General features: G+C 42.1%; 1 protein-coding gene across 11 annotated transcripts in view; it reads right to left on the reverse strand.

Moving 5' to 3' along the window:
• GRIP1 (glutamate receptor interacting protein 1) overlaps nucleotides 1-23,230 on the reverse strand; it is a gene marked incomplete at both ends in the record, with an annotated part of 697,367 nt that overhangs the window by 72,010 nt on the left and 602,127 nt on the right. For all 11 annotated transcript variants that reach the window (XM_082666950.1, XM_082666958.1, XM_082666956.1 and 8 more), the window contains 3 exons: nucleotides 10,902-10,982; nucleotides 20,788-20,933; nucleotides 21,602-21,788. In XM_082666950.1, the coding sequence (XP_082523076.1) occupies nucleotides 10,902-10,982; nucleotides 20,788-20,933; nucleotides 21,602-21,788 (414 nt within the window). The remainder of the gene's footprint in view (nucleotides 1-10,901; nucleotides 10,983-20,787; nucleotides 20,934-21,601; nucleotides 21,789-23,230) is intronic.

The raw sequence follows: 23,230 nt of genomic DNA on the forward strand, positions 1-23,230 counted from the left end.
ATCAGGGTGGATGCCCACTGGAGTGATGAAGTTGAGCCCAGAAGTTGAGCTCCTGACACTATCACTACCATGCTTACCAGGCACATTAAATGTGGCCATGCCTTTCGGGCTTTGAGGGCTCAGTCATGGTTTGCACACCCTGGCACCATGTTTTATTTTATTTTTCTTTAAAAAAATTTTTAATTGAAGTATAGTTGAGTTACAATGTTATGTTAATTTCTGCTGTACAGCAAAGTGACTCAGTTATACATATATATACATTCTTTCTTTATATTCTTTTCCATTATGGATTAGCATAGGATATTGAATATAGTTCTCCGTGCTATACAGTAGGAACTTGGGGTTGTTTATCCATTCTATATATAATAGTTTACATCTGCTAACCCCAACTTCCCAATCCATCCCTCCCCCACTCCCCTTCCCCTTGACAACCACAAGTCTGTTCTCTATATCTGAGTCGTTTCTGTTTCATAAATAAGTGCATTTGTGTCATATTTTAGATTCCACACATAAGTGATATTATATGTTATTTGTCTTTCTCTTTCTGACTTACTTCATTTAGTATGATAATCTCTAGGTCCATCCATGTTGCTGCAAATGGCATTATTTCATTCTTTTTTATGGCCGAGTAGTGTTTCATTGTATATATGTACCACATCTTCTTTATTCATTCATTTGTCGATGGACATTTAGATTGTTTCCATGTCTTAGCTATTGTGAATAGACCTAGCACCATGTTTTTTTTAGCCTATATTATTTATTTATTAACATCTTTATTGGGGTATAATTGCTTTACAATAGTGTGTTAGTTTCTGCTGTATAACAAAGTGAATCAGCTCTACATATACATATGTTCCCATATCCCCTCCCTCTTGCGTTTCCCTCCCACCCTCCCTATCCCACCCCTCTAGGTGGACACAAAGCACCGAGCTGATCTCCCTGTGCTATGCAGCTGCTTCCCACTAGCTAGCTATTTTACATTTGGTAGTGTATATATTTCCATGCCACTCTCTCACTTTGTCCCAGCTTACCCTTCCCCCTCCCTGTGTCCTCAAGTCCATTCTCTACGTTCACGTCTTTATTCCCGTCCTGCCCCTAGGCTCTTGAGAACCTTTTTTTTTTTTTTAGATTCCATATATATGTGTTGGCATACGGTATTTATTTTTCTCTTTCTGACTTACTTCACTCTGTATGACAGGCTCTAGGTCCATCCACCTCACTACAAATAACTCAATTTCGTTTCTTTTTATGGCTGAGTAATATTCCACTGTATATATGTGCCACATCTTTATCCATTCATTTGTCGATGGACACTTAGGTTAGCACCATGTTTTGAGTCTTCTCTGAGGAAGGTACAAACCAAGCATGCTTTGCTTGACTTGTAGTGCTTTAAAAAATTAGTTGCCAACATTTAAAAAGTAATAGATTTCATACAGATGTACAGCTTCTTTTAAAAAGTTAGAGAGGCAATATGGTATAGTGATGAAGAGGCAAGATTCAGCAGCCAGATGCTTGGGTTCCAAATCCTGCCTCTTCCACATATAAGCCGTGTATGCCTGAGCACATAGTGTTCAGACACCTTAGTTTCCTGGTCTGTGAAACGGTGGTAAAGAACGACAGTGCTGATCTCATACAGTTTTTGTTGTAAGGATTGAATTTTTCTATGTAAAGTGACTGAAGCAGTGCGCATACAATACAGTACATAAGTGTTTATTATGATGATTATCCAGCAACATTGGACTCACTTTCCCACTCTCTCCTTCAGATGGAGCCTTCCGTCTCTAATTTGCCACTGTCCTCATTGGAAGGATCTCACTTCCTGACTTGCCTCACCTCCGAGGGCTTTGTGACCCTTTGAGTGAGAATACATTAGCACTCGCTCAGTGCTTTGAATTTGCTTGGAGTTCTCCATTGAACAATTCTGTGAAATCCACTGAACTGAAGTTCACAGAGCCATCCATCGAACACATACTCATTGAACACCAACTATGAGCTAGGCACGTCTGCTCTGGGCACTGGCCATGAAATCCTGGAGAAAAGCTGGATAAAAAGGGGAGATGGGGGGACTTCCCTGGTGGTCCAGTGGCTAAGACTCCACACCCCCAATGCAGGGGGCCCGGGTTCGATCCCTGGTCAGGGAACTAGATCCCACATGCCGCAACTAAGAGTTTGCATGCCGCAACTAAAAAAAGAAAAAATCTCGCATGCTGCCTCTTTCTGTTATGAAAGATGAGAAGTCAGTTCTCTTCCGCCTCTACATCACCACCATATTCAGACACAGTTCTTGTTCCCCCATTCTTCCAATACAGTTTTGTCATTTTTTGTAAAATCAATATTTAGCATTTACTTTAGTATGACTGCAAACAGTATTAGAAGACAAGCCATGTTGCATGGCATGATTACCTGCCTTTTCTACAGGATATATTTTCTGTTGTCTTGATGTCTTTGTTGGCTTAATTTTCTTGTGTTTACCATGAATTCAACTCCTCAGATCTGTAATCTCTCAACATGTTATATCATATCAAGAATTCTATTAGAGGTTTCCAACCCATCTGGAACGTTTGCTTTCTAGGATTACTACCCAGACCTTGGGAATTTCCTTCCCACAGACCCTGGGAACCCAGAGTTTCTTTTCATTCCTGTTAAATTAATTAAAGAAGGAGGCCATTAGACTGAGGTGGCTCTAATGCTGTGGTAGCCCAAGGAAGCCAACCAAAATCTAAGCTTTTACAAGGTTATGAAATCAAAATACTAAGGACAACCAGTCACAAACAGCCAACTAGGCTTTAAGTTACAGCGAGTTAAATAATTTCCTTTCTTTGCCTCTGCTCTTCCTATATCTGTCTCTCCCCAGACTCCTGTTGGGGGAGCATTCCTAACGACTTCTGGTTTGGTGCTGCCAGATGTGAATCCATTTTTTTGCTCAAATAAACTCTTAAAATGTTTAATATGCCTCAGTTTACCTTTTAACACTCTCTCTTGCATCCTTCCTGGCTTTACTCTCTTTTGGTGGTTGGTACACGTTCTCTGACAGCTTCCCGAGGCAGAGTGCATGCGAGGAGAGTATTCTGAATTCTTGCATAGTTGTCTTTCTTTTACTTCCACCTTTGCTAGATGGAGAATTCTAGGCTGGAAATTTCTTTTCCCTCAGAATTTTGAAGGCACTCTTCCATTGGTTTCTAGACTCCAGAACTGCTATTTGTTGAGAAGCCTGACGCCATTCTGATTACTCGGTTATTATTTGTGTTCTGATACACTGTGTGAAAACTGCCCACCCCCACTGGAAGCCTGTAGGATTGTCTTTTTCTCCCAGTTTTCAAATCTCATGATGACGTGCCTTGGTGTGGGTCTGTTTTCATCCACAGCTCATGGACCCATACATCTGGAAACTTATATCCATCAATTCTAGGAAATTTATGAAAATATATCCTTGATGCTTTTCTCTCCTCTTTCTTTTTGTAACGTCTATTATTTGGATATTGTGTTATTTGGATTCGTATAATTTTCCTATTTAGTCTAGATTCTTCATTTATTTATTTGTTGTTTTGTCCTAATTTCTAGAAATCTTCCTCAACATTTTTTCCAGTATTTCTGTCGAACTCCTTCATTTCTGCCATATTCTTACTATTCTTACTTCAAGAGCTCTTTGTTCCCCACTGGAGGCTACTGTGTAATAGTATTCAGGGCCTCCCACCCAGGGATACAAATGATGTTAATGATCTTTTTTTTTTTCTTTTTGAAGTTTTCTTCTTCCTGCATGTGCTGTTTCTGTTTTTTTCTTTGTTTTTGGTGATAGTCTTGCATCTTAGATTCTTTCCTCCAAGTGCCTGTGTTTTTCTTAGCTGTCTGTTCACATCAAAGATGGCTCTCCAAAGTAGTAGCTGTTTGAAAGCTTGGTGCCCGTGAGTGGGGCTCCTGGATTACGGTCGTCACTGTATAGTTCAGGCCAGACTGCTTCTGTATAGTTCAGTGCCAGATGGCACTGATTCTTCCTCCAGCTCGGAGGGGATTAAGCCTGGATACCTGGCTTCTTTGAGCTTCTGTGAAAAGACCAGCAGCCTCCTCATTCAGTGTCTCACCGAATCTCTGCTTTCAGAGCTGGACTGGTACACTCAGCTGTGCCCTCCCAATCCAGAGACCCTCCCTTTCACGTTTTCCAGAGGATAAAACTAGGCTCTGCCAGGAAGGGGAGGGGTGCTTGGTGGTTCTGAGTTGGGGAAGGCATCTGAGGGACTCATTCATTCTTAACAGACTTTCAACCAATCCCCCTGTGTTCGTACTCTCCCATCACTTTTTTTTTTTTTTTTTTTTTTTTTGCGGTACGCGGGCCTCTCACTGTTGTGGCCTCTCCCGTTGCGGAGCACAGGCTCCGGACGCGCAGGCTCAGCAGCCATGGCTCATGGGCCCAACCGCTCTGCGGCATGTGGGACCTTCCCGGACCTGGGCACGAACCCGTGTCCTCTGCATCGGCGGGCGGACTCTCAACCACTGTGCCACCAGGGAAGCCCTCTCCCATCACTCTTGCTTCCAGAAGTTCCTGATTCCACCTCTCTGACTTGCTGGGAGTTTAGGATGCACATCAGGCTCACTGTCAGCTTTCCACTCTGCTTCTTTAAATTAACCTTTCTCCATCTTCTTTGCCACTTCCAAATTTGGTTGTTGTTATCTATTTTTCTTTTCTGCTTCTCCTTATGAGTTTCTGCCTCCTGAAAAATCTTATACTGTCATTTTAAAATGGGGGTTTGGGGTAGGAGCAGGGCTAAAGGCGTGTTTTCAAGCTACCATCTTTTGACTCACGAAGCTTTAAAAATCACTGGTCGTCTGTCACTGTCAGAAACTGGTTCTCACAGTGAATTTGGATTCTTTTCTTCTCTAACAGTTGTTGGAAGAGGTAGAAAATGACAGTCCCTATCTTTTGTTTAAAACACTTTTTCTGTATCTGAAGACGGGTGAAATCTTCTGCGGTGTGAAGCTAATTAAATGTGAATCATTCCAAGAACATTCTATAATGTCTAGCCGTTCATGGAACTTACTCTGCTAGTCAAGGTACTTTGCTCAAAGGGCCTGATAAACTGTCCAAACTACACTGGAGAAGCACACACACACACACACACACACACACATACACACTCACTCACTCACTCATGCAATCATTCAGTTTTACTTTCATTGTAACCATATAAATATGTGCGTGTGTGTGTGTGTATATATATATATATATATATACACACACACACACACACACACACATATATATATATATATACTACCTGGCAAGTAAAACTGGTTATTTGATTTGAAATGGACCAGTGAGTAGAGTTTTTATTGCAAAGTTGGCAAAAAACCATGAACACATTTCTCTTCTAAATACGTTTAAGACTTAAGGCGAAAATGACAGATTTGTTGTTCTTGTTATAAAGAATGCTTTATGATTTTACAAAAAATAAAGCAGGCCTTTGTTCCTGAAGACAATTCAGTCACAACTAAAAAGGAAAGCCAATAAATTAACTGCACTCACAAAATGCTGTCTCTTGCTTTTCTAATATAGGATCTGGGAAGTTTCATCAATCAGATGGTGACAGGGATGAGTGTTAACACGAACACAGCCAGTGTTAAGTCAGACAGAAAGGGTTTGAATCCCTGCACGGCCTTTTATTAGCTCTGGGTCTTTGGGCAGCTTATCCAGCTGTGTAAAATGGGCACAGATGTTATAGGGCCACTTTCAGGATTAAATGAGAAAACACATATAAACTGCTTAGTGCCATGCACGGTACAAAGTAGATAAAACTCCCTTGTAATAAAACCTCCAAAGAAAACTTCGATACCAAAAGATCTTTACGGACAACTACACGTTGCAGAGACAAGCACAGTTCTCTGACTTGAAAGGCAGGTGAGCTGCATTGGAGGGTATGGGCTCTGGTTTCTGACTGGCTGAGGTGTCAGAGCTTCAGGATGCTGCTTCTTGTCCCAAACTGCATCCTTCTGCTAGGCTGTTCTACTTTATTTGCTATAATAAATTACTCCATATCATAGCAATAAAATCTATAAAAGTAATGCCTGATGCTAATGTGCTATGAATGTCTCATCAGGAACTTATGAAAATTAGTCTAAAACTGCTCACCACATCCAAAATCAGAGGGACTCATTTCTCAGTCAATTAGGTATGAAGAGTGAGTCTTAAGCCAAGCGTGAAGGCTCTGATGGTACGCTTCCCGAGGTGGAGGCCTATTTCTCACTACTCAGAGCTTTCACAAGATGAAGATACAGAAAGAGGACTTTGTATAAAGATAGTGAGATCATTAGAGAAATGCAAATCAAAACTGCAATGAGATATCATCTCACACTGGTCAGAATGGCCATCATCAAAAAATCTACAAACAATAAATGCTGGAGGGGGTGTGGAGAAAAGGGAACACTCTTGCACTGCTGGTGGGAATGTAAATTGGTACAGCCACTATGGAGAACAGTATGGAGGTTCCTTAAAAAACTACAAATAGAACTACCATATGACCCAGCAATCCCACTACTGGGCATATACCCTGAGAAAACCATAATTCAAAAAGAGTCATGTACCAACATGTTCATTGCAGCTCTATTTACAATAGTCCGGAGATGGAAACAACCTAAGTGCCCATCATAGGACGAATGGATAAAGAAGATGTGGCACATATATACAATGGAATATTACTCAGCCATAAAAAGAAACGAAATTGAGCTATTTGTAATGAGGTGGATAGACCTAGAGTCTGTCATACAGAGTGAAGTAAGTCAGAAAGAGAGAGACAAATACCGTATGTTAACACATATATATGGAATTTAAGGGGAAAAAATGTCATGAAAAACCTAGGGGTGAAACAGGAATAAAGACACAGACTTACTCGAGAATGGACTTGAGGCTATGGGGAGGGGGAAGGGTAAACGGTGACAAAGCGAGAGAGAGGCATGGACATGTATACACTACCAAACGTAAAACAGATAGCTAGTGGGAAGCAGCCACATAGCACAGGGAGATCAGCTCGGTGCTTTGTGACCAGTTAGAGGGGTGGGATAGGGAGGGTGGGAGGGAGGGAGACACAAGAGGGAAGAGATATGGGAACATATGTATAACTGATTCACTTTGTTATAAAGCAGAAACTAACACACCATTGTAAAGCAATTATACTCCAATAAAGATGTACAAAAAAAAAAAGATAGAAACATTCATAAACCCCTGTAGTGCCTCAGTTTCCCTAACAGTACCTGTGTGTGTATGAGTGAGAAGAGGGTCCTTTGATTTCCTACTTAGGTAGGATAATTACGATTGGCACTAAATTTTGTAGGGTAGAGCCTTGCTTAAAATATTTCATGAGGCTCTATGTGGAAAATAAATATCGATCATTATAATAATTAACATTCATTACGGTTCACAAGGTGTTCTGGGCACCTTACATACACTAACTCATCTAATTTTCTCAACAATGCTACAAAGAAGGTAATGAGCACGCCATTTTATAGACAAGGAAACTCAGTACAGAGAGGTCAAGAGAGTTGGGAAGTGGGGCAGTCTGGGCTCTGAGTCCTTGCTCTTCATCATTTTCCAAGTTCATGCTTCTTCAGTTCATGCAATAGACTTTGCACAAGCATCTATATTCCTCATCGCCCTCAGAGGCTCATTTCCTGGAGGGCACGCTGGTTAGAAGAACATTGTTTACAGACTCCTCATCCACTCCTTCAACAAAGACAGGGATTAAACAAGCATCTTGTATGTGCCAGGAACTGTGCTAGACCTCAGGAATCTACTATTTTGTAACAATGAAAATGGATTCTGTTTTTTTTTTTTTTCTTTAGCAAATTCTGCTTTCTCAACCAGCAAAATATGAGTATTTTCCACGAGGAGACACAAACTCAGGATGGTGAGGATTAGTTGTGTAAATGGAGCTGGAGCTCTAGAAGGACTGACAGGCATGTTTGATGAGCTTACGTATCATTTCTCCATCCGGGTATGGCACAAAACTTTTAGCTTCCATGGAAAGCTTTACTTTACAGCTGGCTAAAATTCAAGCAGTTTTGTGGGGTTTGGGGATAGTTTCCATGATTGGTATTAAAATCAGTTTTAGTACATATGTAACATCATCATAAAGCATAATTTTATATGATTCTTTATGTGAATAAAATATTTTGCAGTTGTGTATACATGGCCACACTTGAAACAAACTGAACATATAAATACTGACTTTGAAAAAGGAATCTATCACAGGATTAGTTTTTAAAGGGATACTCTCCTTTATAGTTAAATTACATTTTTATGTATATTAATCTTTAAGAATAAATCTATTGCGAGTTGCCATTTGATCCTGCAATCCCACTCCTGAGCATATATCTGGACAAAGCTATAATTCACAAAGATACATGCACCCCTAGGTTCATAGCAGCACTATTTACAATAACCAAGGTGTGGAAACAACCTAAATGTCCATGGACTGATGAATGGATAAAGAAGATATGGTGTATATATATATATATATATATATATATACACACACACACACACAATGGAATATTACTCAGCCATAAAAAAGAATGAAATAATGCCATTTGCAGCTATGTACATGGACAGACCTAGAGATGATCATACTAAGTGCAGTAAGTCAGAAAGAGAAAGACACATACCATATGATATCGCTTATATGTGGAATCTAAAATATGACACAAATGAACTTATCTATGAAACAGAAAGAGACTCACAGACATAGAGAACAGACTTGTGGTTGCCAAGGGGGAGGGGAATGGGGAAGGGAAGGATTGGGAGTTTGGGATTAGCAGATGCAAACTATTATCTATAGAATGAATAAACAAGTAGGTCCTACTGTATAGCACAGGCAACTATATTCAATATCCTGTGATAAACCATAATGGAAAATAAAATAAATAAAACTGCTTTTCAAATAAAAAAGAATAAATCTATTGCATTAAAAAAGACCATCCTCTTAAGTAAAATTTGAGAGTAAAATTACAGTGTGGCAAACTGTGTGGTAAGAGAAGCTTCCGAGGAATAGGGGTCTTCTGTAGATGCACCAGTAGTAAGCATTTCTAAGGACTCAAAACTTAGTATTGGGCCATGGCACTCAGAGTGTCTTTACTGAATGGAGGCAGGAGGAAGAAAGAATGGGGTGGAAGCAGGGTCTCTGCGTGCAGCCAGCAAGCAGGCTCTACACTGCGCAACTCCAAGAGGTACCCCGTTCACGGCCAATTCTGATGGAATAAATGAATGGAATGGAATAGACAGGATAAATGAGAGCAGGGTTAAAGTTACATGTGGGTTGCAGAAGCCACGTAGAGCCCCAAATACTTTTAGAATAGTAAGTTCTGATGAGCTCTCCCTTAATCTCAGCAAGCACAGCTGGTGACAGAACAGTGGCATACCATCTTTGCCTCGTAATGAACAAACCGAAAGGGGAAGCGACCCAGTTAAAGGCGTAAATGACTGTAGTAGCAACTAGAATAGGTCTGGAGTCTCCAAAGTCCCATTTCATCTTTCTACTTACTCTACAGAGGAACGTCAGATCCATCAGTCCTACTTTTCTCCCAGCACTGGGGGTTGGGGGAGATACAGGCTCTCATACATATGGCTTCTTGTTCTTTTTTTTTTTTGCAGTACGCAGGCCTCTCATTGCTGTGGCCTCTCCCGTTGCGGCGCACAGGCTCCGGACGCATTGGCTCAGCAGCCATGGCTCACAGGCCTAGCCACTCCGTGGCATGTGGGATCCTCCTGGACCGGGGCACGAACCCGTGTCCCCTGCATCAGCAGGCGGACTCTCAACCACTGAGCCACCAGGGAAGCCCTGGCTTCTTGTTCTTAACATTTATTCCATATTGTAGTACCACTATTTTTGGTGTTACATTAGATATATGTGATTTATTGGTTATTAATAAAACTTCATCTTCGATGTTAAATGTATATTGTCAAAGTTGAATTGAACAGCTCCCATTTCATACACCCACTTGAGAACTCTTGGTTTTTGCCTTAGCCACTGATGTAAATGCTATCCGACAGAGTGTAGTGAGGCACCTTTATGTAGCCTCATCACTCTCTGGAAGGGACCACACCTTGGTCACAGATGTCGCTTCTAGGTCTCCTTTGGTCTTCATGCATTAATCATTTGCTTCATTTTCTTGAAGCATTTATGGATGAACTTAGTTTATGGATATTAAAAGCATAGAGACCTCAATTTCCATTCTACAAATTTCCACTGGGGCTCAAATTTTCAAAGCTGTTTTACCAAAGCAGTTATAAATCTAGAGCCTGAGGAAAAGAGGGAATTAAACACATTTATATGTCCTCCTTTTCTTTTTGGCTTGGTTACCCAGGCACCTTGTACCATGGAGGAATTCAGGAAGTTACTAAAGAAAAAGACATTATTTCATTCTTGCAAAATGAATTATAGATGCATAGTGGACAGATGGGAAGATAGTCTCAATAGATTATTGTGAAAACTTAATCTATAGTATGTTAAAATGTAGAGAACCTCTATTCCTTCATATGCCATCTAATTATTCATGGGGGGTGTGTGAGACGTATTTATTGAGTATTTACTCATTATTTGCCAGGGATTATACTAGCTATATAAATATGTTATTTTATTTAATACTCTGAATAACCTACAAAATGAGGATATTTTGCAGATACGCTTATTTCCATTTTATAGGTGAAGAAACCTGAGACTGAAGAGAGTTACAGTAACTTGCTCCATTCACACAGCTATTCAGTGCTGGAGGGTAACCGGCGCCACATTTTTGTACCATTAGGTAGAAACTTGGCAATGAAACGTAAAACATTTGCCATGCCTGTAAACCATTTGAGAATACACTTTTCTAATGTCTTCCTAAAACTCTGCATTTTAAAAGATATCACTTGTACTTACAACTTATGGTTATTCCAAGTTCCACACTGTGTTTCTTAGGGAGCTTTACATGAAATGTTCCACTGCTCGGGATGACAGACTCTGTAATTTCAAAACAAAAAAGAATGTGTTTAGAGAAGACTAGGAAGATTGGAGCACCAATCAATGAAAATGCATCAGGAATACTTGTATCATCGTCATCATCTGTAGTTAAAGCTGTAGGAATTGACATCAAATCCTGATAAACTAAGCTCCTTGTGAAGAACAGACGTCCTACCCACAGGCCACAGCGCATAATTCACAGCAACAGTCGAGTTCCACGTTTTTAAAGTGTGATTCAGACAGCATCTCCATCAAATGTACCTAGGATGCAAGTTAAAAAGATAGATTCCCGAATCATCCCAGATCTGCGGAATCCGAATCTCTGAAGACAAGGCCTAGAAATCTGCATTTTAAACATATTCTCCAGGTGATTCTTAGGTATACTAAAGTTGAAGAACCAAAAGTAGTTATATTCTTTTCTCCCCCAGCCATATTGTTTGCAGAGTTTATTATTCAGCAGTGCTTTCTTTTTTTCATTCATAGCTGGGGGAGATCGATTTCGGAAAAGATTTCAGTTAGCTGTGACGGTTGTTGATTTGCAGGAGGAGAGGTGTGCCTGAATTTGTAAGGTAAACGTGGAAAAGTACACTTAAAGATGTAGAAGCAGCAGTGATAGTCAAAATATCTCACAACCAGAATGGTCCTGACCACAACCAACGAGACTGAGTGCTGAGCAGAGTTGGAACAAAGGGACCCAGGAGGTCCCACTGCACCAAGGATGACCCTCTAGTTTCTGGATCACGGGGACGTTTCAGGGAGGAGCACGAGGGCAGGGGTCACTGGAACAGAGTGAAGTTGGGCTCAAATGTTGGCCAACCAGTAGAGAAGTAAGCTAATGTAGGAACAGAGAGGGAAGCGGTGTGTACTGCTCGACTCTCAACCTTGGATAGATCTACTGTGATGTTACCAGGGCGTGACTAGTATCTGAGAAAGAAAGAATTGCTACATATTCTTAAATATATTCTTAAAATTCCTCTAACAGTCTGGGAGGCCTTCAATTGGAGACAAGGTTAAAATGGAAATATCCTCTTAAGAGATAACATCTATTCACACTAAGTAGCTAATGACTATAATCCTTTCTTGAAGGTTTTAGAAAGGGGTGGGAAGGGTTGGCAAGAAACAAAGGAAACATTAGCATAAGGGGAGGCTTGTGGGATGTCAGAATGAAACCACTTTTTCTGCTTCATTTTGCGCCAAGCTAGCTCCCAAACCGCCACAAAGAATTAACTACAGCTGCTGTGATGTGGGTAGAACTATTCGGTCCTCAGGCCCCTAGTCCAATTTGTTAATCACATTTTTAACATGTTTTGAGTCTCTGCAAAGCAGAGGTGAAAGGTGGGGTGGCCTCATGGAAGCAGAGTACTTCCTTCCTTCATCTGTCTTAACCTGCTCTTCCTGGCCTTTTCTACTTGCCCATGAAGAATTTAGGCAGTAAACCTTTTGTAAGACCAGAACCTGGGCTTCCCTGGTGGCGCAGTGGTTGAGAGTCCGCCTACTGATGCAGGGGACACGGGTTTGTGCCCCGGTCCGGGAAGATCCCACATGCCGCGGAGAGGCTAGGCCTGTGAGCCATGGCTGCTGAGCCAATGCGTCCGGAGCCTGTGCTCCGCAACGGGAGAGGCCACAACAGTGAGAGGCCCGCCTACCGCAAAAAAAAAAAAAAAAAAAAAAAAAAAAATGTAATAATAATAATAAGACCAGAACCTGATCTTCCAACTCAGAGTAACTGCCATAGACAAACAGGAGCACACAGTAAAATTTTGATTTTCCTGGGCCCTCCAGGCTTCTAGAAAGTCATCTGTAAAGAAGGTTCCCCAAACTGCCCTGGTAAGTTTCAGCCGGGGCTGCTGGGTAAAGGCAAGTCTGCCCCCCTCTGGCTTCTTCCTTCTTCCCAGTTCTTTCCTCATTTCGCTGGGGCGTGAGGGAATCTGTCGCCTTCTCCCACTTCCTCCCTCTCTTCTTAATTCTCCTGTCCTGTCAGGTGTGGCCCCTTGAGTGTCACAGATGTTGTCCTCAACTAAGACTAATCTAAGATGTGCCAGGAAGTAACACCATATATTTATTTGTTTATTTATTCATGAAGAATTTGTATCCTTCCCATTTCCCAATCAGAACTTGAGATAGATAAAATTAGTTATTTCCCCCAGTAGATTTCAATTTTAATATATTGGGGCAGAAAAAGAGAAATGAGGTTAAGTAATAACCACCTCGGTATGCTTTACTTCCTTACTTCAGGTGCTCCAAGTATCACAAATATTTACTCCTAAAAGATCTCTCAAATCCTTCCTTTCATCTCTTCTCTGAATTTTTGTGAAGGCTAATTACTACCTGCTTCCCACCACCAAAAGAGAAAGTTTAGGAATTTGGAATTAGCATGCAGACTGGGGGCAGACAGGGTATTTGGAAGAGGCTAGTTTGGCCCATCTGCACCAATAGCCAGGCTGCAGAGAGAAGGCAGAAAGAAACAAGTGTACTTGAGGAGACAGTGTAAGGTCTTGCAGAGAGCCAGTGCTTAGCCTTGACAGCCCCTGGGTCTAGCTCTTCCAGGGGCTGCCTATTCCCTGTCCTCAAAGGCTGTGCAACACCAGTGTGCTTCCAGGAAATGCCTCTCCTGTCTAAATTAGCTTGAGTGCATTTCTGTGGCTTGCAACTAAATAGCCTTGCTATTTAGAGAACTCATTTCATGTATGTCTGTTTTAGTGTTACCCGTTTTACGAAAACGTTCTCTGTGAAAGGGGAGGGGAGCATAATGTATGTATATGTGTATCCACGTATGTATATGACATCTTGCCCAAGATGCTATACAAGTGAGTCTTTGATTCATAAGGGCCTGGAAAACACAGATCTAAAATAGTTACTATAGAAACATTTTGCTTTACATTTAAAAAAAAAATTATTTGTTATTTTTGGCTGTGTTGGGTCTTCTTTGCTGCGTGTGGGCTTTCTCTAGTTGCGGCGAGCCGGGCTACTCTTCGTTGCAGTGCGCGGGCTTCTCATTGCAGTGACTTCTCTTGTTGCGGAGCACAGGCTCTAGGCGCGCAGGCTTCAGTAGTTGTGGCACACAAGCTCAGTAGTTGTGGCTCGCGGGCTCTAGAGCGCAGGCTCAGTAGTTGTGGCGCACGGGCTTAGTTGCTCTGCGGCACGTGGGATCTTCCCTGACCAGGGCTCGAACCTGTGTCCCCTGCATTGGCAGGCGGATTCTTAACCACTGTGCCACCAGGGAAGCCCTTGCTTTACATTTTTAATGTAGGGAATCTTGACCAAGATTAACATTGTTAATGACACTGAAGGAGACATTATCACTTCCTGGAAAACAGTAATAGATCACTTTTGACTACATAAGATTTGAAATATTTATAATGAATAAATATCAACATATGAATCTCTTTGATCAAGCTGTGGCTTCATTTTAATCTTAAATGTCAACATGATTTATTTTCTATCTGGTAATTTCCCCCCCCATACAATTACTTGGTTGTTAAAGCCAAGGCACGTTTAATTTGGGGTTTCTTAAGGAAATAATAATAAAGAGGAAAAAGATCCAATATTTGGAGAAACATCAGGTTTAGAGTAAGTAAACAGAACATTTATTTTCTTAGACTCCCCTGTGATTATTTTGTGCTTCCCTGGTTTTGCTTTATCTTTGTTAATACTGTAATTAAAAACACATTTGGGTAAACAGAGTCCTCTTTCTTTCCAACTGGTCTGCTTTTTCTGCCCAAAGCATTCATTGTTAGCACAGTAAGATAACCACCACATCACAATTCATCAACCTGGACACCCTTGTGAGATTTGAAAAAATTAAGGAATTATAACGGGGCCAAATGTTAATGTTTAACTCCCACTCACACAGAGAAAAACACTGGGGATTCTAGTAATGATGGCAAACAACATTTGATAGGATTTTTCACGGAGGCTTCTTGCCAGGACAAAGCTGTATTTTTTCCAACAAAGTAACTTCAGCATTAAAGTAGAAACTTTAAGCATTCATGATATTGTACACTGGTATTTAAAAGACAGTATTGAAAAAGGCAGAATGTAAACTGTGCATATGTTATGATTATAGCTTTACAAAATTATATGTATGGTAAAGGACTTTGGTAAAGAAATATAAAAAAATAAACTTTTGTTTATTAGAATGATGGGGTTATAAGTAACTTCAGCATAAGAAAAATCCCTTTAACATTACTACAATTTGTTTGGACAGTGGTACCCATGTAAAAAGAGATAGATTTAGGCAAAAGTGTACTCACTGTCAAGCTTTTTAACCACTGTCTGTGTCACTTAGAATGTTTATAAAATAGAGATAGGTAATCTCTAAGATCCAATAGTTTGAGAATCAGTGTCTGGGTATAATATATTTCTGAGGAAGAATTGGAAATGAATGGTGGTTCATATCCAGACAATTAGGAGTGATACACATAAAATAAAAATGCACGTATAGCACAAGTAAATACTTAGGAGACACTGCTATGGAGAAGGTCAATCGTGCTGGCCATTCCACTACCGGGATGTAGTGAGTAGATGCTCCTCGAGATCCTACAGTGCACAGGAGAGACACCTCCCCTCAACAAACAATGTCAGTAGGGCAGAAGCTCAGAAATCCTGCTGTTTCACGCTGGGAACCCTAATATCGTCTTGAAGAGGGAGTGTAATACGATATGGAAAAGACAGGTGCAAGTCAACAGACCCGGGATCTACCGTTCACTTTGCTGTATGACCTTGAGTTTCCCCACCTGAACCTCAGTTTTCCCATTCATAAATAAATGAAGGTATTGGATTATAACAGTCCTCCCGCCACGAATGTTCTACAATTATAATAAGTACATTCTGGGGCCACAGGACAGCCTTCTTTGAAAGGTATAGTCTCAGTGCCATCTGACTGATTCTTACGAGGTCTTTTACTGGCTTCTGCTTGGCCACAGCTGACGGGAAGGGGAAGATGCTACACCTAAGCTGGGCCACTTAGGTGCTTTTTCTTGGGAATTAGAAGTTAAAAATGGCTGGTCCCGGCTGGGCATGTTAGCAAGGATGGGGTGATCATGTACAGTCAGAAGTCACAGAAAACTTGTACAGGGACAAAGGGAGCAGATGTGAAGAAACAAGCAGCACCAAGAGACGAGGAACCTCAGAGAAGCAATGGGTATGAAATCAATTTGTGGTGCAGATTGAACTTCCTGATCCTAGTCTCTCAAGAGTGCCCATTGTACTTCATTCATTCATTCATTCATTCACCAAGCATTGGCTGAGTGCCTCCTGTATTCCAAGCACTATTCTGGGTGCTGGGGTACATTCTTGAACAAAAGGCACAAAGTCCCTGACATCATAGATTTTCCTACTGGAGAAGACAAGACAAGGAACAAATAAATATACCCCATAACATCATGGCATAAGAAGGGAGAAGAAGAGCTATAAATCTGGGCAAGGGGAGAGACAGTGATAGATGTCGTGGAAGGCTTCTTGGAGCAATCTGAGCAAAGATCTGAATGAAGTGAGCAAACCACCCAGACATGCTGGGGAAGAGCTGCCCAGGCAGAGGGAACAGCAACTGCGGAGAGACTTCGATGGGAGTGTGCATGGCAGGAGCAGCTAGTTCATACTCCCTCCTCATTCCAAGTCCCGCCCTCCTCATTCCAAGTCCCGCCCTCCTCATTCCAAGTCCCGCCCTCCTCCTGAGAGACTTCACAACATAGATGCTCCGCCCATCACTCTGCATCTCCCACTCCCAGACCTCTGGTTGAATGATACTTGCCTCCACTCTGCTTCACTTCGGCAGCTCACTACCCTGAGCCTTACTTGACCTCTGAAATTTTAAACTCTAATATGCCACTTTGACCTCAGTCTCCTGGCTGTTAGCCTTCTCATTCCCTTCCTCTCACTCCCCCCATTTTCCTTCCTGAAGACTCCTAATTCCTGAAGTGCTCCCTTTCCTTTTGGTCTCTCATGCTGATCCTTTATTGATTTCCGTCCCTCTCTAAGCTAGATTCTTTCACGCACAGGCAGTATGCGTAGTGCTTAGAGTGTGGCCTTCGGAGCCGCACTGTCTGTGTTGAAATCCCAGACCTACCATTAATGGGAATCTCCGTTTTCTGGGGACATAATAATAGTAACTTTCTCCATTGCTGTTTTAAGGACTAAATGAGCTAATGTACAGGCAGGGCTTAGAAAAGTAACATGCCATAGAGTAAGCATTTGATAAATATCATGATAATTTTGATGCTATTATCATAATCATTCCTCTGCTCTTCCTGCAACGATTTGAACCTCTATGACTTACGTGCTCCTTCTTTGAAACTTCTCTGGAAATCTCAGTCTCTGGATCAATCTCATCATCTACTGTCTTTGCTTTTATTCTTCGGCAGTTGAGGTCTCCTGACAAAAAACTACTTGACCATGCGGTTTGATGTTGCTATAGACTTAGAGCTTCTGGACTCTGCTTGGGCTACCACCCAGCTTGAAAATCCCTTTACATGAGTCTGGTTGGTTATCTCATTCATTTCCCCATTAGCTATTCTAAACCTTCACCATTCTTTTCAACTCCCCAAGGTGCTGACCCTTTCACCCTTGCTTGACAGGTCTTACATGGTCTTCCTAAACACAGCTAAAAATGTAATTACATTCTCACATCTTTCTCTTCAAACTCCTAGGGAGAGGTCTTCTAGTTTCTGTCTTAGACGAGTTATCTACCTATGTTCTAGATAACTTCCCTTCTCATCCCTTTGGAAACCCGTATCTACCAATTATCTCTTTTCTCTTTCATTTATTTCGGGCCCCAAACATGCTCAAATCTCTCCAGTCTTAACCAAACAAAATAACATCTCTCTGAATGTGGAATCCCCTTCTATCTGTTGTCCCATCTCCTTTCATCTACAGCTAAATGTCTTGACACTGCCAAATGTCCTCTGGGGCAAAACTGACCTTGGTTGAGAACCACCGATTAGAAGATAGGGTGGTATAGGACTTCCCTGGTGGCGCAGTGGTTAAGAATCTGTCTGCCAATGCAGGGGACACGGGTTGGAGCCCTGATCCGGGAAGATCCCACATGCCTCGGAGCAACTAAGCCCATGAGCCACAACTACAGAGCCTGCGCTCTAAAGCCCATGAGCCACAACTACTGAGCCCGCCCGCCTAGAGCCCATGCTCCGCAACAAGAGAAGCCACCACGATGAGAAGCCCGCGCACAGCAAAGAAGAGTAGCCCCCGCTTGCCGCAACTAGAGAAAGCCTGTGCGCAGCAACAAAGACCCAACGCAGCCAAAAATAAATAAATAAAATAAATAAATTTTTTTAAAAAGAAGATAGGACAGTATAAAACAGAGCACCGAGTATGTAACTAAATGTTGCAGAAGTTCTCAAAAGAGGAGCCCATGGTGGCCTCCAGTCCTTTTCATCTACTCCCTGCATTTTTCCTGCCAAACTGTCTTCCAAGACCCCTTGGCAGACAGACAACAAGACAGCTTGTCTGTACTTCTCCACACTTTTTTCCCTCACCCCTCAGCTCCCTGCAATCTGACTTCTGTCCGCCAGTTGCTTGAAACTTCTCTACGATGTCTTTCTTCCTAATTGCTGAATCCAGTGGACATTTCCTTTCCTGCCTTCCTTACTTGAATTCTCCACAGCACTTTTATGCTATTGACGGCGACTTTTGCCTTGAAACTCTTGCTTTGGCTTCCAAAGAGTTTTGGTTCTCCTCCCACTTCTCCTATAGCATCTTCATCGTCTCCTTTACTAGCGTCCTTTCCCTTTAAATCTTAGTATTCCTCAGGCAAAGTCCCCTCCTCAGTCCCCTTCTTAACACTACTCTTTCCCTAGTGGTGTCCTTTATTCCATGACTTTAACCATCACCACCATGTTGGTCACTCCTCAGTCCTGCTCTCCAGCAGAGACCCCAATCCCAGGCTCCAGGAGGTAGCCTGCAGTCTCCTGGGCACTTCCTTCTGCATTCCAGTGGCAACACACTTTCAGCAAGTCTATTCTTATCTTTCAGCAGTTCTTTCTTGTGTCTAACTGGATACAAAGTCCTTGAAGATGTCGATCCTTTCTATTCTTTCTTTCAATGATCTGAACATAGCGCAGCACCTAGCACTTAGTAACTGGTACTTGGGAAGAGTCTTTTGAGTAAGGAATGGATGTACTTGTCCTTTTTTCCCTAGTATTGACAGTGGATTTGCCTACTCATGTTTAAAACAGAACTCTTTTTGTTATCCCCAAATTTCTATGCTTCAGGTCTTCTTCTCAGTTAGACACTGCTATCTGCTCAACCACTCACCTTCATAACTCAGGATCATTATGATCTCCCCTTTCTCTCATCTTCCATATCTGACCCATAAGCAAGTTATGTTAGATCTGCTTCAAGCCGCATCCTAAACTTCACTCTCTGTCACCATCTCTAGCACTACTGCCTAGTCCAAGCCACCAATCTTCTGCTACAATCTTCTGTTTTTTTCTAAGTTTGCAACTGTCCCCCCTACACTTCATAAGGATCTCTCCAAAACATCCATCAGGTTATCTCACTCCCCTCCATAACAGGCCCCATGACTTCGTTACACTTATAAAATTGTACCAAGGCACTGCACTGGCCTGTTCCAACCTCTCCCACACCTCCAAATCCAAACCTGACTCCTATCCCCAGCTCCCTTCTATGCTCCAGCAAGAGCCCTTTTTGCTGTTCCTCAAATCCACCAAGCTTATTACACTGGCTGCTCCCTCTGCCTGGAATGCTCTCCTCCAAGATTCTGACATGGCTGGCTCCTTCTCAACCTTTAAATCTCTGCTGAAATGTCTCTTCCTTAGAGAGTTATCCTATGGAAAAAAAAAAACCCTACAGTCATTCTCTAACCCCCATTCGGCTTTATTTTCCTCAGAGCACTATTACTGCCTAAATTTATATTTCCTAATTTTTAAATTAACTTTCTGTACTGCTATAATATAAGCTTCATGAAGACAGGGATTTTTTTTTTTCCCTCTCCTGTCCACTGTTGCATCTCCACTGTATAGAATAGTAACTGGCCCACAGTAAACATTCAGCAAATATTTGTTGGGATAATGTGATCCCTATGTCCAAAGGCATATCTTTATTGATTGGTAAAGGTTATTGGGTCTGTGAGATAGTGTTTCATTAAGAGAAGACAACTTTCTTAAATGGGAACTAGCACAGACCTCTAAAACCTGTACACCTATTAGCTACTGACAAGGACTCCTTCCATGGCCAAACTTAAGTCACACAAATGCACTTGCTGACTGACGCTGAGTTCAATCTCTTTCCTATTGCAAGTCTTGATCGCTACTGAAATAGTCTTGAATAAAGTCTCCCTTGTCCTTTTTAACAAGTGTCTGGTGCGATTTCTCTTTAACGCTAGAGACCAAATATTCACCTACTGGGCTTGAATAAATTCACCCAATGAATTCTCATTGTTCCCCACAGAACTTTCATATTTTTTTCTGCAGTGGGAAGAGTCAAAGAGAGGCATTTCTTGCCCCTGTGACTGAAGAATATGGTTTCTCTAGCATATAGGGGAAAAGACAGGAAGAATAAAGGCTACATGATTTTTTAAATCACTTTTATAGCAGCTATTACTTATTCATTTTGTCACATTTATTTTCAATTGTTCTTGTGGTGACATTTTAATGAATAATACAAAAGCAATGCTCAGTGCAAAATGACACCTTGAACCTCCGAAAAAAGAACACGTTCGTTACATAAAAACAATTTGTCTTTCCTCCCCCGTCCCCTGCCACATAACCCACATGATTCACATGCAGTCCACTCCTGACTACGCAGCTGACTGGAGATTATATGATCATACCTGCAACATCGAACTCAATTTCCAGTGTGACCTTGCTTGTGATTGAAGAGTCTCGGAGGAGCTGGCTGGCTTCCTCGAAGGTGCTGTCTTCAGTTGGAATTCCATTAATGGCCAGCACTCTGTCTCCAATCTGTAGCACCCCACATCTGAATTTAGAACCACACGTTACAGGTCACAGATGGAGTAAATAATTATCCACTTGAAGTTGCCAAGATCCTGGCAAATAGCATTTGGTCTCATTTATTTAATGTTGTGGGCATCCTATTAGGTCAACTGCAATATCCCACATTCCTTTTTTTTTTAATAAAAGTGTAGTTGATTTACAATATTGTGTTAGTTTCCGGTGTACAGCAAAGTGATTCGGTTATATGCAATGTCCTACATTCTTCCATTTCTTGGCTACAAATGTGAGCAAGGGAATCTTGAAGTATCCCAGAAAAGTAATTAATAATTCAGCACCATGGTATTGTTATAACCTGATCTGAACCAATATATAGTAATGATGAATGTACATTCCCCCATGGCACAGAAATTATTATGAAGTTTGGACTTCAGAGATTTTTTTAATGGATTTTTTTTCCCTTTTCAATTAATTTAGCCTCTAGTCGCCAATGGACAAAAATCTGCTAAAGGCACTCATGCTCGCTATTCTGTCTCAAACCTGGTCAAGAACGTAAAATTTTATCGTCAGAACAGAGTTCATCACATCTTGCATTTCCTGCGTTGAGCACTGTTCCATGATTTATTAGCTAGTCAAAGATAGCCAGCGAGAAATGCAGGGCAGACAACGATGCCGTGAAAGAAAATGTCTCACCTCTCTGCCGGGCTGTCAGCTTCAATATAGGAAATCAGAGGTGGAGAGGAGAGGGTCTCTGTGGCAAACACACTGCCCTGCAGTTGAATCCCAAATCCTGTGACAGGATCTGCTGTGAGCACAACCTCTGTGGTTTCTGTGTGAACAACCTGCCCAGCCAAGCCCACCGTACTGGAGGCTAATGACACTAGAGGAACAAACACACATACAAGAAATGACTTTAGATTGGAACAGGCACCAGGAGCGCCAGCATTTCTGAAACAGATCATGTCTCCGGAACAAAAGCTCATTGGCAATGGTGGGATGTGAGGTTTTGGTCTTTTAGCATAAAAAGTTTCACCAGAGCTGAACAGGATAGATGAATCTCCCAATATTTGTCACATCTAAGTCACAGCATCAGTGTAGCCCCCTCCTCAGGCCCACCCCTAATAGCAAGGACAGTTGTGGGAGCTGTAGGAAGAGGATGGTCTTGGGGTCAGGGTACCTGAGGTCTAGTCCTGGCTCGACCACTAAGCAACCAGTTGGGTGACCTTGGGGTAAGTCATCTATCTCCTTCCTATCTAGGAAAATGGGGGTTGGGCTTAACTGGTCTAATGTGTTCCCCCCCCCCCACTTTCGCCATTTGCACCTAAGGTTCCAGCTTTTACAAACAACTTGACCTTCACTTTTGAAGAAACAACTGATCCAAGTCTGGCTCCTGGGGTGATGAGGATGTTCTGGTCATCAGCCTTAACGTGGCGTTGGGGTGCCACAATGGAGTCCTTTAAACCCTACATTCCTCCTACCCGCAAATTTGGTCTCTTCAGCTCTCGTTCTTTCCCACTGGCTGGCCAGCCTGTTTTGTCATCTGTTATTTCATTCATTTCTCTGCTATTCATCCAAGCCCCCAGGCACACAGCTGTCTAGTTCCCATTCCCGACCTAGGTGGTGAAGCATCCTCCAGGAATGCCTTCCTCTCAGCGCTGCTCACTGGCACCCAAGCCTCCTTTGCTCTCCATGAGCAAGCTCTCTGCCTGTAGGGTCCTGCATTTGACTGCCACTTCCTCCAATAAAGGTCTCTGGCCTCCTTCCTCCAACTGAAACCTGATGACACCATTCACCTCAGGACACTCTCCAACCACAAGCTATTTTCCCTCACGCTCCCTGCCTGGGGCAAGGAGAGAGAAGGGTTTAGAATACTCCTTGCTGCCCGTATGCAGTGCTGTTTATCTCAAATCACTCCTATTTCAAGTTCCATATTCTGTATTCATTTCTGCTTTGTCTCATCTTCAAACCCATAGTTTTCTGTTTTTGTGAAGTCCCTCCATTTCCTCACTGACTTCAGGACTTGGCTGTGAACCTACCTCCTCCAACCCTTCGTTGTCCTCGGCACCTTTGACATCATGGCCGTAATCTCCTAACATGCTGGCTTGACGGTTCTTCATCTCTCTCAATGCCAGTTACTAGCAGTTCCATCCTCCTCCAGTCCTCTGCCAGCAGAGCCCTATGCTGGACCCCATCTTCCTTCAAAGTGGATAGAGCTCCAGGATCTCAATATCTGAATCCTCCTTATTGATCACACGTCCTTATGAGCCATCTTCCCGAGTCCCTACGATCTGACTTTCTCCTCTTTATGACGTCTAGTCCCAT

The sequence above is a fragment of the Grampus griseus genome (genome assembly GCF_964374135.1).
Source record: "Grampus griseus genome assembly, chromosome: 11".
NCBI lineage: Eukaryota > Metazoa > Chordata > Mammalia > Artiodactyla > Delphinidae > Grampus > Grampus griseus.